Here is a 17,500-nt window from a genome sequence, read left to right as displayed (position 1 = left end):
GTAGCGGTCATAGCATCCAGTGTGGAGTCGACTACGTCAGAAGGACGCTGTGGAGCACAGAGCTCCTATTGGATGGAGATGGAAGCATCAGCCCAATCGGTGCAGGTCGGGATGCTGCCAAATCAACGACAACCTGCCTCACAAATTGATCAGTTTTTAAGCCAGTACATAGTCAGGAACAGTAAATCAGTCAATAAGTAAAATCCCCTGTTGTGGTTGCATAGGGCATTGGAATATTTGGGGTTTTCAACGTCAACGTCAACCTTACAGCAGTTCACATACACACATCCTCTCACACACACTCTCTCTCTCTCTCACACACACACACACACACACACACACACACACACACACACACACACACACACACACACACACACACACACACACACACACACACACACACACACACACACACACACACACACACACACACACACACACACACACACCTGTTTTTTTGCTCACCTGGTTGATCTAACAGGTGAAGGAGCAACTAGCAGGCTAGGCTACACTCCTGCAGGGAGAGCAACCAGGCTCTCAGTCGGAGAGTGAGTCAACATAAACCGACAAGTTCAACAAACTTTGTCACGTTCAAACCCTCCAAAGACCAAACTGATTTCCGACCAGGGCGGATGGACCAACCGAGTGACTGACAAAACTGACCGACATAGCGTCATGCAGGTGACTAGAGACGCTGCACGTGTCTCAGACACGTCACGCCAGTCATGGGTAAGCGTTTAAGCCAGTGTTTCTCAACCTTTTTTAGACGAGGCACCCTTTCAATTCATGAAAAATTTCAAGGCACCCCAAACCAACAAGCCGTAACATGGTATCGCATCCGATACCACAAAAGCTTAGAAAACGAACACATTTGGAGACGTCGCACGACCTACGTTTGAAGTTGCAACTGACCTATATTTACTATATTTTGCGTAAATGGCAGATGAAAGATTCCACTGACTAGCATTAACTTATCAATTTAGACAAATATGTATTATATTACATAATTTTATTTATCAGACACGTTTCCGCGGCACCCCTGAAGGGGGCCCGCGGCACCCCAGGGTGCCCCGACACCCCTGTTGAGAAAGACTGATTTAAGCCATCAGACTTATAACCCAAAGGTCTCCGGTTCGAAATAGAATAAAAAAGGAGCTCCCAGCTCCCAGCTCACCTGGTCTGAAGTTGAGCTCCATGCTGTTGCAGTAGTCGGTGTAGCAGCAGTGCCTGTTGAAGTAGCCCTCTGCACTCAGGCAGTGGAAGGGCTGGCCGGCGGGCACCAGCTGGTCGCGGGGGATGCACTGCCGCACCCGCGTCTCCACGCCCTCCAGCACCTGCGTGAGCACCATGCACGCCCCGTCCGTCTGGCACACGAAGCCCTGCTTCTCGCAGTCGGGACGGCTGCAGTTGCAGACCAGGCCTGGGGAGGGAGGAAAGAAAGAAAGAAAGAAAGAAAGAAAGAAAGAAAGAAAGAAAGAAAGAAAGAAAGAAAGAAAGAAAGAAAGAAAGAAAGAAAGAAAGAAAGAAAGAAAGAAAGAAAGAAAGAAAGAAAGAAAGAAAGAAAGAAAAGCAATATTACATTAGATTAGATTGAATATCATCGCCGTTACATTGCATTGCATTTCATTCGCCGGACGCAGTTTAACCAAAGCAACATAGAGTCGTCGGTATAGCACAGTATACAGTATAATACAGCCAGCCAGTCAGGCCGCTTGTAGTCGCACACCAGAGCTGGGGGGAGACGAGAGAGAGAGAGAGAGAGAGAGAGAGAGAGAGAGAGAGAGAGAGAGAGAGAGAGAGAGAGAGAGAGAGAGAGAGAGAGAGACAGAGAGAGAGAGAGAGAGAGATTGTGATTAGGGTGACTTAATTGTCATTATACATATGGGTAACAATACGGATTACAGCCCTGGTTATTGTAGTTTTTGTAGAGACAGAAAGTATGGAAGACTCTACTTTATTGTCATTACATGTAATACTGTATGTAAGAATACAGAGTCAGGCATTTGCTTTTGACAGTCTGGCCGGCTGAACTTACATACCAGGGCTGGAGAGGAGGAGAGGCTGTGTGTGTTTGTGAGAGAGTGTGTGTGTGTGAGAGAGAGAGAGAGAGAGAGAGAGAGAGAGAGAGAGAGAGAGAGAGAGAGAGAGAGAGAGAGAGAGAGAGAGAGAGAGAGAGAGAGAGAGAGAGAGAGAGAGAGAGAGAGAGAGAGAGAGAGAGAGAGTATCTGTGTGTGTGTGTGTGTGTGTGTGTGTGTGTGTGTGTGTGTGTGTCTGTCTGTCTGTCTGTCTGTCTGTCTGTCTGTCTGTCTGTCTGTCTGTAAGTGATGTGTATGAGCGAGCGAGGGAGGCAGGGAGAAGAGGAGAGGAGAGGGGATAGGGGGACAATGCAGATTGGGTTACTGAGCCGCATTAATGAGTCTGTCTATGCCGCAGGGCATAAATAACTTTGCCTAAACGTGCCGACTGGATGACAGTGTAATAGCGGCAAAATGAGGCGGCTTGTGTTTCCCATTATCCCCGAAACATTCACAGCAGCACAAAAGAAGGACAGGACAGGACAGGGCATCACATATGCTCTGGTGTCACACGGCAGCCAGCAGCACAACACCCAACTGGTTTGCTATCATCATGCACATCCCCATTGCTAATCATCACACACAACTTCTTGCAGTACACTTTCTCACCACCAGGAGGTGCACGGCTCTGAGCAGAGATCAAAACAAGAGGATAATATATCACAGCTCTCATCCACGCAAAAAAAAATTAACAGGGGTTGTTTTTTTTTTTACCATATGCCTCCAGGGTCGAACCATGGACGGCTTTTCCCAAGTAACAGTCAGGCAAGCAGACACCTGTTTTTTTTCACAACAGAGAGATTCATGAACCTGAAAAATAGGAAGGACTGGCAACTGGCTGACTGGCAACTGTCTTGTGCGTACACTCAGGCTGAGCGATGTTTACACTGTGAGGTAGTATGGTATTACAGAGTGGCTTTACTAACTAACCCTGGAAAGTTCACAAAGGTGACAAGGACGTGTGGGTAAGCCTCTTAAAAAGAGCACCATATAGTTTTCACAAGGCTCTTCTTTTACGTGGGGTTACCCCATGTGTTACTAATAATGCTTTAATAATTTCATTTTTTTAATTATACAACTTGTATATAGACTAATTTCCTAAATAGGCTCCATGTTCCCAATAAGCTTTCTGTCTCTGTTCTGCTGGGAGAGTAAAAGCACAGGGCTCTTCTAATAGGAAGTTTACACGTTTAGTTTGTTAAGCCAGGCACAGGGAAAGAGCAAACCACAATGTTACCTGTAAAAAGACTCAAACTGAATTGGCAGTTAAACTCATTCAGTCTATATAGGATTATATTGACACTTTCCGAATTTTGCTGTTGATGTTATATGTATAATACTATGTATGTACGCAGTGTGGGTAATCTGTGGTGTATGTAATAGTTTGCTAAGCTACAAAGAACACCAGTGTTAAAAATGTATGCAATGTAATAAACCCAACATGCGTAACCTTGAGATGAGTTCAATGGTTGCTGTGCGGGGTGATGAGTAACCTGCCAGATGTCTCAGGAGTGAGTACTGTGCTCTTGTGAGTACTGTGCACTTGTTGGCATCCCTGATTCTCCTGTACGTGCCCAGGTGCAGCTGAGAGACCTTCGCACTGCACCTCCGCGTGAGCCATCACGGCCACTGAACCTTGAACGGAGGCAGTAATCTCTGATAACACAACAGCCTTACTACTTCACGATGTAACTTACTGTACTTCACCAAGGCAAATGCCTGCTGCAACCAAGCACCCTTCCTTCTCTGGTGGCCGTGAGTATTAGGCCTTCGATGGTGGCTGGCTGCCAAGGTGGGGGTGAAGGTGTTGAGGTGGGGGTTGGGGGTTGGTTGGGGCAAAATGTCAAATAACCTCAAACACCAGAGGCCACCTACCTATTCACACTCCCACACATATGCACACACTAACGATTCTCTTCTCTATATGTTGGGCTTTCATCTCTTTTCTCTCTTCTTCTTTTGTTTTCTTTTGGCGAGTTCTTTTTGTTTTCTCTCTCTCTCCTCATGAAAAATGTAAGGTGTATCAACATATGTAAGCTGCTGTAGTGCAGATTTATTTTATTTGCCCCATTACTTATTAACTTTTATTTATTTATCTTCTTTTTTCACTTGTCTCCTTTTATGTTAACACTGTCTATGGGGAAAAAAGCAAAAACAACAGAGGCTAAGTGAGTATGATGAAACAAAACAAGTGAAGTACACAGAAAATTGAATGCAGTGTTAAAACGACACTTAAAGAAAATGACCACTCTTCTGAATGGTCCAACTCGAATGAATGCTAAAACATGTCATGTACTGTGCAGGAAACCTGGCAGCCTGACAAAGAGTTGGTCTACAGTCAGTGTCAGCTGATGAGGGTGGTGGCAGCAGGGGTGTCGTTCAGGGGGGGTAAATTGTGACCAGGGCTCCAGGAGGCCCACATACAGTCCGATATATGAAGATATATGGCTGGGAGGGTCCATTGGAGCTGATTGTACATAGGGCCCACAGTTTCCTGCTATGCCCCTGGGTGGTGGTGGGGATGTGGTACACTCCAATACCAACAACCAGAGGTGTGACCAAGTCACTAACGTGCAAGTCACAAGTAAGTCTCGAGTCTTTCCACTCAAGTCCGAGTCAAGTCACAAGTCAAGACACATCTGACCAAGTCAAGTCCAAGTCCAAGTCGTACCCCAGCCAAGTCAAGTCCAAGTCCAAGTCTCATATTTTTTCAAGTCCTTCACAAGTCACAAAGGGATTTTCCATTTGCAATCACAATTTCGATCATAAATTCATTAGTATAATAATGAGACCTGAGTAAAAAGATGACAATTACTAAAACAGTTGCAGAAAAATCAGTCTAAACCAAACTACTGCTTGTGCTGTGTATGTAAAATGACATTTAATTTCATATTTTTTTCCACATAAAAATACATTTCATGTGAATTTGTACTTAAACAAAGGAGCAACCATATGCCAAATATTTACTGTCCAGTNGGCAAATAGTCCTGTTTGCAAGAATGTGTGCGTATGTGTGTGTGTCCGTTCCATCATCTGATGGCATAAACCTATTCCACTACTCCACCCTGGTCTTGGTGGTGGGCCGGTCATATCTAGTCAAGGTTGTAAGTTATACAGACTCTAGCATCATAACGCTAAGGACAGGACTATGGTTAACTTTTTCACTAGGAGCACAGGCAGGGCCGCTGACAGCTTTGGCTGGAAGGTTTTTTCAAGACATTAGGGGGGCATATTACACTTCCGACCTGAAAACGTGGATTCACACTTTCAGCGTACTATGTTTGAATTTACCCACAAAGGCCAAGGGTGAAAGTAGTAGCCTATTCATGTCTTACAGGTGCTACCCACCCTCCCCCCTCTCTTTACTGTAGTGTAACAGTCGACTAATGTAAACATTTTGGTTTGGCTTTAAAAGACGCCATTTTCCCTAAGGTACCATATTAAGCTCACCATTCTCATCAAGATATGACATACAGCAGGGGTAATCAATTTCTTTTTTTTAAATTGAGCCCTGTGTGTGTGTGTGTGTGTGTGTGTGTGTGTGTGTGTGTGTGTGTGTGTGTGTGTGTGTGTGTGTGTGTGTGTGTGTGTGTGTGTGTGTGTGTGTGCGTGTGCGTGTGCGTATGGGGGGTGGGGCTACAGGCTCAGCAGGCAGCCCTGTCTCAGCTGGTCCATGATGTTCACTTCATCCCATTATCTGTGAACCAAAAGCTGAGCATTGACAGTGTCATAACTGTGAACCCACCAATGAGCACATGCATGGTGCAGCACTAGGCTATCTGCTGTAGGCTACGTGCCGACAGTATTTAGCCTAGTAGACACTTGTCCATATGGGCTAAGAAATTAGGAAAACGTAGGCTAGTTAGTTGGATTAAATTCCTGGTAAAGTAATGATGAATTTCCTGAATTTCTCTCTGGGGATCAATAAAGTTACTACTCTACTCTACTCTACTCTACTCTACTATTGTTGAAGCTGATATCGGCATTGTCGCTTTCCCCCTCACATTCTCGCCGCAATGGCCCATCACCAACCATTTTACTGCGTCACAGTCCAAGTTAACTAGAACTTCGTTTGCACAGTCATTAATCCACGTCTTGTTAATTATATTAGGCTACTAGACTATTCGCCAGCACGCTGTCGATTAAACATGGCGTTAGCGCTGCAGAATGTCAGTTATGGCAACGAGGCAACCTTGTTCTGCGCTTCTACAGTGTAGGAAGAAGGAAGGTGTGTAATGCCCTATCCAACATTTCGCTCTCATTTTTCCCGAAAGAATATGCGCCTCGCGCCATGCTCTCGTCTCCCTGTTCTCCCCAATCGCCCTCTCCTCCCCCACAAAGGCACTTGTATGCTGTTCATGCCTCTTCAAAAAGATTAAGTTCACCGTCCAGGTCATAGATTGTAGCCAAACAAAGTTCTGCTTCTATGTTTCCTAATTTTTGTTAATTTGGAAAACAGGGTTACATCCCAGTTCTCCAGTGCTGGCGTCGTGTAGCTCTAACGTGTCATTTCAAAGCAGCGGTCATTGTGACTCCAAACTCCCCCAAAATACCAAACGAAGCATGTAGTTCGAACTGTGAGAATCATAAGATAAAGCGGTGTCGACACCACGAGATACAAGGTTCGCGCGCGCAAGGATTGGGCTGGGAGCAGCACGCGACACGCAACATGCTTTTTATCCACGGGAGCCGACCCATGCCTATGTCTTGCGCTGCTCAGCAGCAGTAGCTTGCAACCTCTATCTCGCATTACATTTAAACTTCACGATAGGCTGCATTAAAGATTGCGTTTGAACTGATGTGGCTGACATGACAGTGTGTCAAGGCTGAGTTTTAAAACTTTCAAGGAACAGGTAGCCTATGGCATTATCTTACCATTTGACACATGGGACACTGCTTCTCTGCTTTCAGCTGGCTGAGGCGGTATTCCAGGAATCAAAGATAGCCCTGATGTCCTTAGAAATGTTTCGATTCAAGTCATGAACAACAAGCAGTGAGGTTCGGGGCGCATAGCTTGTTTATAGCCCTCAAGCGCAAGCTTCGCGGGAAGCAGTGTTGCTTGCGCTTATTTCTTCAAAGTTTTTCCAATAGCCATGCAGTATTCCTCATCTCGCGCCTTGACCAATTATTTGACAATTTTGGTCGTTTGTCTTATCTCTTTGCAAGACTGTCATGAATAGGCTATAGGCTAAATTATTTCCCTTTGGAATCATTCACCCGGCATCTAAAGTAGGCAACCGCGGTGGAGCTCTTTTGATGGATGCAAGAACAAGTGTTCTCTGCTCGCCTATTTTCGATTGCATGCTGGAAGACTAAGACATGTATAAACGTGTCTTTTTGTATTGATTCTAATACTCAACCGATGGTGGCTGGTCAATGCAAAGAATGTTACCGAGAGGTTATCTTTCTAGACTGAGAAGCGCGAGCTTAACATGCATTTTCAGCGCGTGGAGTTGTGGTCGTGAAATAGCCCTGGGATATCAAGCCATATAGCCTACGGACACATCCTGGGTTGGGGGAAACTTAAAAGCAGGCCATATTCGTAACGTTTACCTCGCCACATATCCATCATAACTTGGTTTTGTCCGCGATGGTGGAAATTATTCGCAAGGTTGCATTTCACTTTGAAGTGACTGACTCGCAAGCATAGTGTGTGGGAGCGGAACATACTGTAACAGCCTTCGGGGGCTGAAGGCAAGCGCATTCATAAAGGACAGGGAAAGCAAAACGGATAGGCGTACTCTTTTATAAAACAACAATAGATTAAGTCCTGTGGTTCGGTTATGTCAGCAGCGTGTGCTTTTTTATTTCAACTGCTTAAATAGCCAAATGTTCAACAATCAATGCCCATCACCATTTAGCTAAAATATTTAGACAGCTTGGTTCTCACTGAATTTCTGTCGTAAGCGAGGGGCGAGAGAGCGAGAGCTTCACGTGTGTAGCCTACTGACGCGTGTTGCACATCACAGCGGCCACCACACACACTTCCTACAACATTGATAGAAAATATTTGTTGATCACAGTGCAAACTTCCATAGCCTACCCTATTAAGAATGCAAAATGAGTTGGGGCTGAGAGGGAGATAAATTAACTTCCGCGATGGTTTAAAATGTAGGCTATGTTTGTTCTGGAGACTCACTAATGGTGTTTTTGACGCTGGTCGCAGCGTCCAGGCCAGCCGCGTCCGGCCGCATCTGGCCGCCAATAGAGTTCTTCAGCGGAAGCGGAAGCATGTAGTAGATTGTAGTCTTTCATGTTAGCATTTAAGGACGTCCTGGTTCCTATCGGCTTCCGGCCTCCATTGGGAATGAATAGGGGTAAATTTCAAATAAGCTCCGAGTGCAAGCACGCGCTTAGCGAACCCCCGCAAACTGTCGAGGGTGTTAAAAATAGGCTGTAGGTATGACATGGTTGATCATTTTGTGTCAAACTTCGACATAAATACGATGTTGCGTCCATATGCTAAACCCGGAAGCTTTTGGCGACTACAGAAACGGCGCCAGTATCTAACGGCATGTACGTGCGGAAGGTTGTACCCATGGCAACCAAAGGAAAGTATGTAGTTCGGAAGTTTTAATGATCAGAAAGGGGTTAGCAATATTGAATTATAATCGTCATGATTTAACATGTGAATACACCAACATGATGATACGATCCGTTCCACTAATGAGAAAGGGATGCGGGGACACGCTAATGTTCGTTGTTGCCGTGCAACTTATATTTTTGCCAAACCTGAATCTCTATGGCGTTTTGCAATGTAAAAAATCGCCAGGGAACCGGTAGTCCAAACGCCGCATACAAGTTGACGTCAACGCTGAAGAGCTCTATGGCATAGCACCGCTTAGGACAATGACGTGATTCAAACAAAGAATGTGGGCGGGCTGTTGCATTCTGAAAACAAGGGTTGGACTTGGACTTTTTTTTAGACCCAACATGGCAAGTCACGCCAAGTCATTGAAAGTTACAACTGTCAAGTCCAAGTCGAGTCCCGAGTCAAAGGCGTGCAAGTCGAGTCGAGTCGCAAGTCCTTTCTGATCTTGAAATTTCAAGTCGCAAGTCTTCACACTGCTGACTCGAGTCAGACTCGAGTCCAAGTCACTGGACTCGAGTCCACATGTCTGCCAACAACCATGACCATTAGGAGGAAGCCAGAGCAACACTAAAACCATGTCCACCACCACCACCACATGCATGGGCTGCCCCCATGCACAATGCACACATACTGTAGCTGTGTCTGGGTTATGTGTCTGGAGTAAATGAACCAATAATGCACACAGACACAGACACAGACGCACACACACACACACACACACTATGTTATGGGCCTGGAGCAAATGCAATAATGCACACAGACACAAGCACGCATGCACACATGCATGCACACACACACACACACACACACATACTGACTGCTATGGGCCAGGAGAAAAATGCAATAATGCACACAGACACAAGCATGCACACACGTCTGCGCGCACGCACGCAAAACACACACACACACACACACACACACACACACACACACACACACACACACACACACACACACATAGTGACCATGTTATGTGCCCAGAGCAAATGAGTGAGCTAACAGGCAGCAGTATGTCTCTAATCTCCTGCATGTCTCCCTAGCCAGCCATGTTGGGCCCTGCAGTGCAGCACACACACAAACACATTTGCACACACACATGCACACGCACGCACAAACACACGCACGCACACACACACACACACACACACACACACACACACACACACGCACACGCACACGCACACGCGCACGCACACACACACGCACACGCACACGCACACACACACACACACACACACACACACACACACACGCACACGCACACGCACACAGAGAAATCAATGGGCCTTCTCCTCCATCTCCCCCTTTTCTGTACATCATGGCTCCATGTGTCCCCTCCACTCCCATGAAGAGTGTACAGACTAGGGGTATAAATAATAATAATCGATATGTATCGATGCATCGACCCTACAGCCCACGATCCAATCGAATCGTATCATATTGCTGGCCCCTGCCCAATGCCCTTACTGTTAATTGTGCAACATAATAAAAGTGGAAACGTATCGAATCAAATCAAATTGAATCATATCGTACCGTGGGGCATTTTTAAGTATCAAAAATAATTGAAGTTTGTATAATTGAATAGCTGCCTTACGAAATCGAATTGTACAGGCATGGAAGTTGTGATTTACTCCCGTAGTACAGATACTCTCAGACCCTCATGAACTCCAATACATACCCTTCACAACACCACAATACCTCTTCTCTCTCTCTCTCTCTCTCTCTCTCTCTCTCTCTCTCTCTCTCTCTCTCTCTCTCTCTCTCTCTCTCTCTCTCTCTCTCTCTCTCGTCCCATCCACCCACTAAACTAGGGCTGTCCTAAACGATTATTTTTCTCCCGATTACTGTATCAAGAATTTTTTTTCGAATAGTCGATTAGTCAAACTATTAATTTTTCAAGTACTCTAGCACTTTAATCTTCAAGGAAATTGGGAAAAAAGAAAGAAACCATTAAAATTAGGTCCCTGAGCTCACAATGAGCTTTAAATCATGATAGTAGCTTATTTACTCCGAGATACAACGTCCAATTCATACGTTACAATAAAGTAATAAAGCATTAGTAAAGTAAGTAAAAAAAGCATTGAATTAAATGAAATGATTAGTCTACTAATTTTTATAGTCGATTAGTCACGATTAGTCGATTAATCGTCCCAGCCCTTCACTAAACCCATAAAAGCTTGTTCTGTCAAATCCTGTCACTGACCATTTCTCCAAAAAAAGAACAATAAATGCCTAACCCCAACTCACCCCCTCTCCTCTCCTCTGCCCTCCTTTCTCTCTTCTCCTCTTCTCTCCCTACATCCCCTCCTCTTCTCCTCTACTCTCATCTTTTCCCCCAACACATGTTTACAATGTCTACAATTTACTTTCCTCTCTTCTCCACTTTCTTTTCCTCCCTCTTTTCCTTCCTCTCTCCACTCCACTCCCCCTCCTCTTCCCTCTTCTTCTTCTTCTTCATCTCTTCCTGAGTTGGTTCAGAGGATTGTTAATTCCTGACTAAGCGTTTTATACTTCATCCAGTCGGTCATTCATTTGACAAGGGAGGGTTTTTCCCCCTCAGAGCTGCTGAACCTTTGCCCCTTTGATGACGAGGTGATGAAGTGGGGGAGGAGAGGAGGGGAGGGAGGTGGAGTGGAGGAGTGGAGAGGAGGGGAGGAGGGGAGGAGTGGAGAGGAGGAGAGGAGTGGCGTGGAAAGAAGGAGAGGAGAGGAGGAAAGGGGAGGGGAGGAGTGGAGAGGAGGAGAGGAGGAGAGGGAAGTGGAAGAGAGGTTGATAAGGTGATGTTGGTCATTGCAGAATCAGGGGCGTCAAGAGAGTCAGTGTCCGTAAACGTGTCTGTGTGTGGAAAGAGACTATAAAATTAAACTAGGGGGAAAGCACTCTCCAGCTTAGTCTCATTATTCATTTACCCCATGTTATTCATTTCAGATGAACAGACATGTTCAGCCCTAAGCCTTCGCCACCCTGAGTTACTCTAAGTTGAGACACATGGCCGCCATATTCGGCCATATTCAAATCTTCACCGTTCACTTCTATGGACGCTTATATCACTGATGGGTCTCCTCTTACCCATACCGTCTCTGGTACTATGCTGATGACACTGAATGTGGAGAGAGGAGCTAGATGGCTGGGTAATACAATGGGCTTAGGGATGCACCGATACCACTTTTTTCAAAACCGATACAAGTACGAGTACATTAATGTGTGTACTTGCTGATACCGAGTACCGATACCGATACCTTTTACCACCAAAATACAATGAAAATAAATGCATGGCCTTGTTTTTTTCCACCTGTGATATTTGTATTGTTCATTTCCATGTAGATTTAAATGTTAGTAAATGTATGAGGTGGCACTTTTTTCCATGCTGATTTCAAGTCCACAGAACATGACAAGATTTTGCATTGTTGAGTAATAGTAGTACTCGTAGCTGGTATCGGCAAGTGCTTGACGAGTACGAGTACGAGTATAATGAGCAGCAGTATCGGGAGCCGATACCGATACCAGTATTGGTATCGGTGCATCGCTATGGGCTGTTGTGAACTTGAACAGTGTAGACCATAGGGCTTGAGGGTTATGCCAAAGATGTTGTGTGTGTGTGTGTGTGTGTGTGAGAGAGAGAGAGAGAAAGAGAGAGAGAGAGTGTAAATAGAAATGAAAGGTTCTGTTCGGTCGATATGAAAAGTTCAAAACACCACACACTGGATACTTTTCTGTTTTCTCTTCATTTTGGGGGGCAAATTAAGTTCACTCCAAAAAATATAGAGAAAAAAGAACAGTATCCAGTGTGCGGTGTTTAATGAACTTTTCATATTGATCAAGTTTTCCTGTCTTACAACCGCACCTGGACCACTGAAAGGTTGTGCATAAGTAGTACACTTCCATGTACTTTACTCTGTTCTGTCACTTTTGGCATATGCATGTGTGTTCGTTTGAGTGCAAGTTATGCATGCATGTATCCATGTATCATGTGTGTGTCATCATGTGTGTATGCTCATTTGTCTATCGTGTGTGTATGTACTGTATGCATGTATATGTAATTTGATTTTTTATTGTGCACTTCCGCTGGATGACAAAAAACATGTGGCCCAGTGTAAGTGGATCAGGGCTTAAATATGTCTGGGGCCTCCATTAGGAAACATGATTACATATTCTACTCCGTCCCAGCCCAGCATGAAATGGAGCTCGTCTTATCCGTGTGTGTGTGTGTGTGTGTGTGTGTGGGGGGGTGTGGGTGTGTGTGTGTGTGTGTGTGTGTGTGTGTGTGTGTGTGTGTGTGTGTGTGTAGCCCTTACACTAATGTTTGAGCTGCCCCAGTCCCAAGCCAGTCTATGACATGATGTATATACGTATGTGTGTGTACACTACTTAACCCTATGCTAATGTACTTAAGCCAAAAAAAGAACCCTAATAAGCATCTGCCATTGATGTTATGTATTATTTCCTGTACGCTTAGTATCTGCTAGTGATGTTGACTATGATTACGTCCTCGATAGTAAGTCGCTTTGGTTAAAAAGTGTCTGACAAATGCAATGTAATGTAATGTGTGTATTGTATGTCTGTCTTAGTGTGTGTCTTGCTGATTGCGTGTTTGTATTTGCATGTTGGTTCATGTGATCATGTGTCTGAGTGCAGACAGACACAGAGCCAGTGCAAGAGAGGGGGTAATGAGCATACTAAGCTTACACCATGCACACACAGACAGACCCACCCATCCATTCACCCATCCATCCATGCAGACACGCACGCAGCATCCAGTCATGTGCGTAAACAAGCAAGCTGCTGTCCTGTCAGCTCTTCAGGAAGGTGGGGGGGTTTGGGGGGGGGCACAAATCTCAATAACGCTTTAGAAAAGGGTTCACATTTTAGCCACAAATTAACGAATACATCATCTGACTTTGCTTAACACGTGTCTTTTAAGTCACATATACATACAGTTGGTCATGTATGAATGACCCATTTCCTAAGTGTTAGCCACATCTTCTTCGGTTTGGGTGTACTGGGGTGTCTTGGACGGGGGGGGAGATGGGATTGGGTATTTGTGTGGGGACTTACTACATCTATGGGTGTCTGTGGGCATACATAGTCCTTGTTCTCTTAACTAGGATGGTGGCAGTTGTAGCACCATGGGGGGCCCTGAGTGGGGTGAAGGGGGCTTCCGATTTCGGGGGGTTGGTTCTCGTCTGGGGCAGAAGGAGGGAGGTGATTGGGTGGGTTGATGACCAATCCCACTGGCCCCAATGTCATGGGGTAGCTAGCCGTTTTGTCCGTGGGGATGGGGAGGGGTGGGTGTATTTGTGTGGGTTAACGGGGGGGCAGGCTACGTAAATAGGGAGTAGATTGTCTCCTGGCCTGCGGGCTCTCCGGACGTTGTGGGCAGGGGGTCGTGGTCGTGGCAGACACAGACTAGGGAGGGGTGCACTTCCAGAATTGTTTTTTTTTCCGGGGGGGCAAGGGGGTGATGATGGAGTTCAAGCTACTGCCTAGTGGTCTCAATGTGCGTGTGTGTGTGTGTGTGTGTGTGTGTGTGTGTGTGTGTGGTAGCTGATGTCCTGTGTGTGTGTGTGTGTGTGTGTGTGTGTGTGTGTGTGTGTGTGTGTGTGTGTGTGTGTGTGTGTGTGTGTGTGTGTGTGTGTGTGTGGTAGCTGATGTCCTGTGTGTGTGTGTGTGTGTGTGTGTGTGTGTGTGTGTGTGTGTGTGTGTGTGTGTGTGTGTGTGTGTGTGTGTGTGTGTGTGTGTGTGCGTGTGTGCATTGGTGTAAATAGTTGGAGGGACCAGCTGTCACACATTGTAAACCCAAGTCTAGACAGTCAATGAGACGTAAGGCCGCCATTGCACTACACTTGACAAAGCCACACCTCCTCACTGCTCCAAGAGGGAAAAAAACACAACAAAAATCAAAAATCTATTTTTCCACACATGTACAGTTTTATGTGAAAGCATATTCTGTTAATAATCTTCATGTGTGCCTCCAACGCCTTAAGTAGAACATTCTAAAATGTTGAACACATCTGACACATCTAAGATACAGATCTGATCACAGTTGCTTCAAGGGCAAAAAATGTCAGGACGTTTCCTAAATTGACAATGTCCTTTTTAATCTTTTTAACCTCACTACTGCAGGCTCCTTCCATGTGCAATGAGTAGAAAACACAAAATTTGTTTGGAGCTCTGTCTGTCTGTCTGTCTGTCTGTCTGTCTGTCTCTCTCTCTCTCTCTGAAACTACTAGTTAGCATGATGTGCTGATCTGAGCGATTCCAGTCTCGAATTTGACACCTCAGTCATAAAAAGTGTGTGATGTGTGACAGCAGCAAAATCTGGGATAAATCATTAATGCACACTCCACTCCTCTCTTCTCCACTTCACTCCACCGCAAGTCAGACAGACAGGATGTGCAGGGGACAGGGGACTGGTGACCAGCGGCTGACAGTTTCGGCTGGGCCTGGAACAAAATCCTCTGAAAGCGCCCCCTCTCACTTCTATACATACAATGTAAGCTAAGCTTAATGGGGGGCCCTATTTTGGGGCCCCTTGTCTCCCTGGGCCTAGGACAACTGACCCCTTTGTTCCCCCTGTCGGCTTCCCTGGGTGACAGGACTCAGCGCTCTGCTGTCTGACTCTGCTGGCTGCGCTTGTCTCTCATAGACATACTGCATGTACATCAATGGGTGCGATTGAAAATTCAATCTCATGCTCTGAAAAGAGAATACAGCATATGATTTGTAATTTTAAAAAAAAACAAGCATTCCACTCTTGATAAACGAACAGGAGCTCAGAATTGACAAAGCGTAAGTCGAACGGAAGTCAGAGCTATGAATGTTGTGTAAGCTTACTCAGAGCACGCGGAGGGACGGTTTACAAATGCACCCGAACTGTGCTGTCTGTCTCTGCCTACCAGGTCCTTGGTGGCTGTCATAGACATGTACATCTATGTCTGTGCTGTTTCTCTGTCTACTGGGTCATTGGTGCTGTGCAGGACTCAGGGGGGTGAGGGTCCCAGCCAACACACATCATACACACAACACAGAGAGGGGCTGACACTCTCTCTCCTCTTTCTCTCATGCCAACACACATACACGCACACGCACACACACCGTAACAAACACACACACACACACACACACACACACACACACACACACACACACACACACACACACACATGCGCACACGCACACACAGCGCCAATCAATTCACATCTGTCAGTCAGTATTATGGCCTGAAGGGGTTCTCACTGCCATGACTCAGGAACACACAAAGCAGCTTCAACTTAACAAAATAAACACAACCTGAATGATAGAGCAGGAAGCAGCCTAGCCTCGGTGGACCTGGACCGACACGTGTGTACAATGGCTTCATTCACACGTGAAAATAAAAGCTCAAAGAGAAAGGCAAATTCAGGGGTCATGCTTCTTGCACACAGTGCACAGATATCATAGAGGAGGAGGTCTTGCTGCCACACAGTAAAGCGGATCAGTCTGCACTGTTAATGCAACACTTCATTCAACTGAGTACTCGGGGACCAAATACACTGTAGAAGACGCTAAACTGATTCTTTAACCCAGTTAAGACATGCCCCTTGTTATAAATGAGTTGTTACCAGAATGCCAATGTCCCAAGGCCCTGAGCACTGTCATAGTGGTGTAGTACTATGGCAGTACAGCTTTTCAGTGAGTGTGCCCGGTGTGCCCGGTGTTGGGGCTACGTGTTGAATGAACACTGCAAATTGTACTGTGCAAGTGTTGGTGTGAGAGGCCACCTCGCCCACATTACATCCTGATTCAACTGCCATCCACCACCAACGTCAACCAAGTCAGTAACAAGATCGATTCGCAATCCGCTGGTATTAGAACGTACAGTGCATCCACATTATTTTGCCTCAGGGGCTACATGGCAGCTTACAAATCAAAATAAAAACTGTGAGGTGAAGTCAAATCAGATGTTGGGCCCTCGTCACACACAAGTGACGATCCACTAGGCAACTTTTTGAGCAACACTTATAGGCAACTTCACTGCAAGATTGTATTTGGACAGTTCACCACTACAACACTTTATGAGGAGAAATTGGATCAGAATTAGACGAATTTCCTTAGTCGTTTAATTGGAACATTAGGAGCCAATAATGTTGTTGCCCAGCAACGTTGGCCAACAAGCTGCCCTGTGTATCATCATCTTTAGGCAATTGATAGTCTTCTGGTATGTGACGTATGACAAACGAGTGACGTATGACAAACAACGTATGACATAAGACTATACACTGTTTTTGGATAGACCATAACAAATAGTCAAACATGACCATACATGAATTTTCTGACTTAACTGCAATCACACGCAGAATAAACTAATGTCTGAATAGTACTTGTAATGTATTGCACCATGTGTAATACTTTTTGGCTGCCAGTCTAGTGAACCAGGAGGAGACATCACATCCCATAGCTTTAATCTAATCTTATCAGGTAGAAGGAAGAAAGTACTTCCCGCTTTACAAATAAAAACAAGAGCCAACAGGGAAAAGGATGACAATGTTATCAGCAGCATCCATCAATGTGAGTTGACATAGGTCTGTACTTGGGGGAAATGGGAAAACAGATACAATACTGTCTTCATAGTGAATCAGGGAAGCTGGCATGTTTATATAAGTGTACAGGAGAAGTCTATTGGATCAACTGATGCCAACATCGACAGACTGAACTAAGGTTTAATGCCATTTCTGATGCTTCCACAGCCACAAATGACGTGTTTTCAATGCCATGACGGCAAAATGAATGAGAGTAATTCTGGAGTTCATATTTATGCTTTGGCTCTGTAGAGTGAGAGACATTGCTCATT

General features: G+C 45.4%; 1 protein-coding gene across 1 annotated transcript in view; it reads right to left on the bottom strand.

Moving 5' to 3' along the window:
• acvr1bb (activin A receptor type 1Bb) overlaps positions 1 to 17,500 on the bottom strand; it is a 42,544-nt gene that overhangs the window by 17,302 nt on the left and 7,742 nt on the right. The window contains exon 2 of the mRNA XM_063215329.1: positions 1,178 to 1,423. Within this exon, the coding sequence (XP_063071399.1) occupies positions 1,178 to 1,423 (246 nt within the window). The remainder of the gene's footprint in view (positions 1 to 1,177; positions 1,424 to 17,500) is intronic.

Source organism: Engraulis encrasicolus, chromosome 14 (assembly GCF_034702125.1).
Source record: "Engraulis encrasicolus isolate BLACKSEA-1 chromosome 14, IST_EnEncr_1.0, whole genome shotgun sequence".
In the NCBI taxonomy this organism is placed as follows: Eukaryota; Metazoa; Chordata; class Actinopteri; order Clupeiformes; family Engraulidae; genus Engraulis; species Engraulis encrasicolus.
This window is presented reverse-complemented; position numbering and strand designations above follow the sequence as displayed.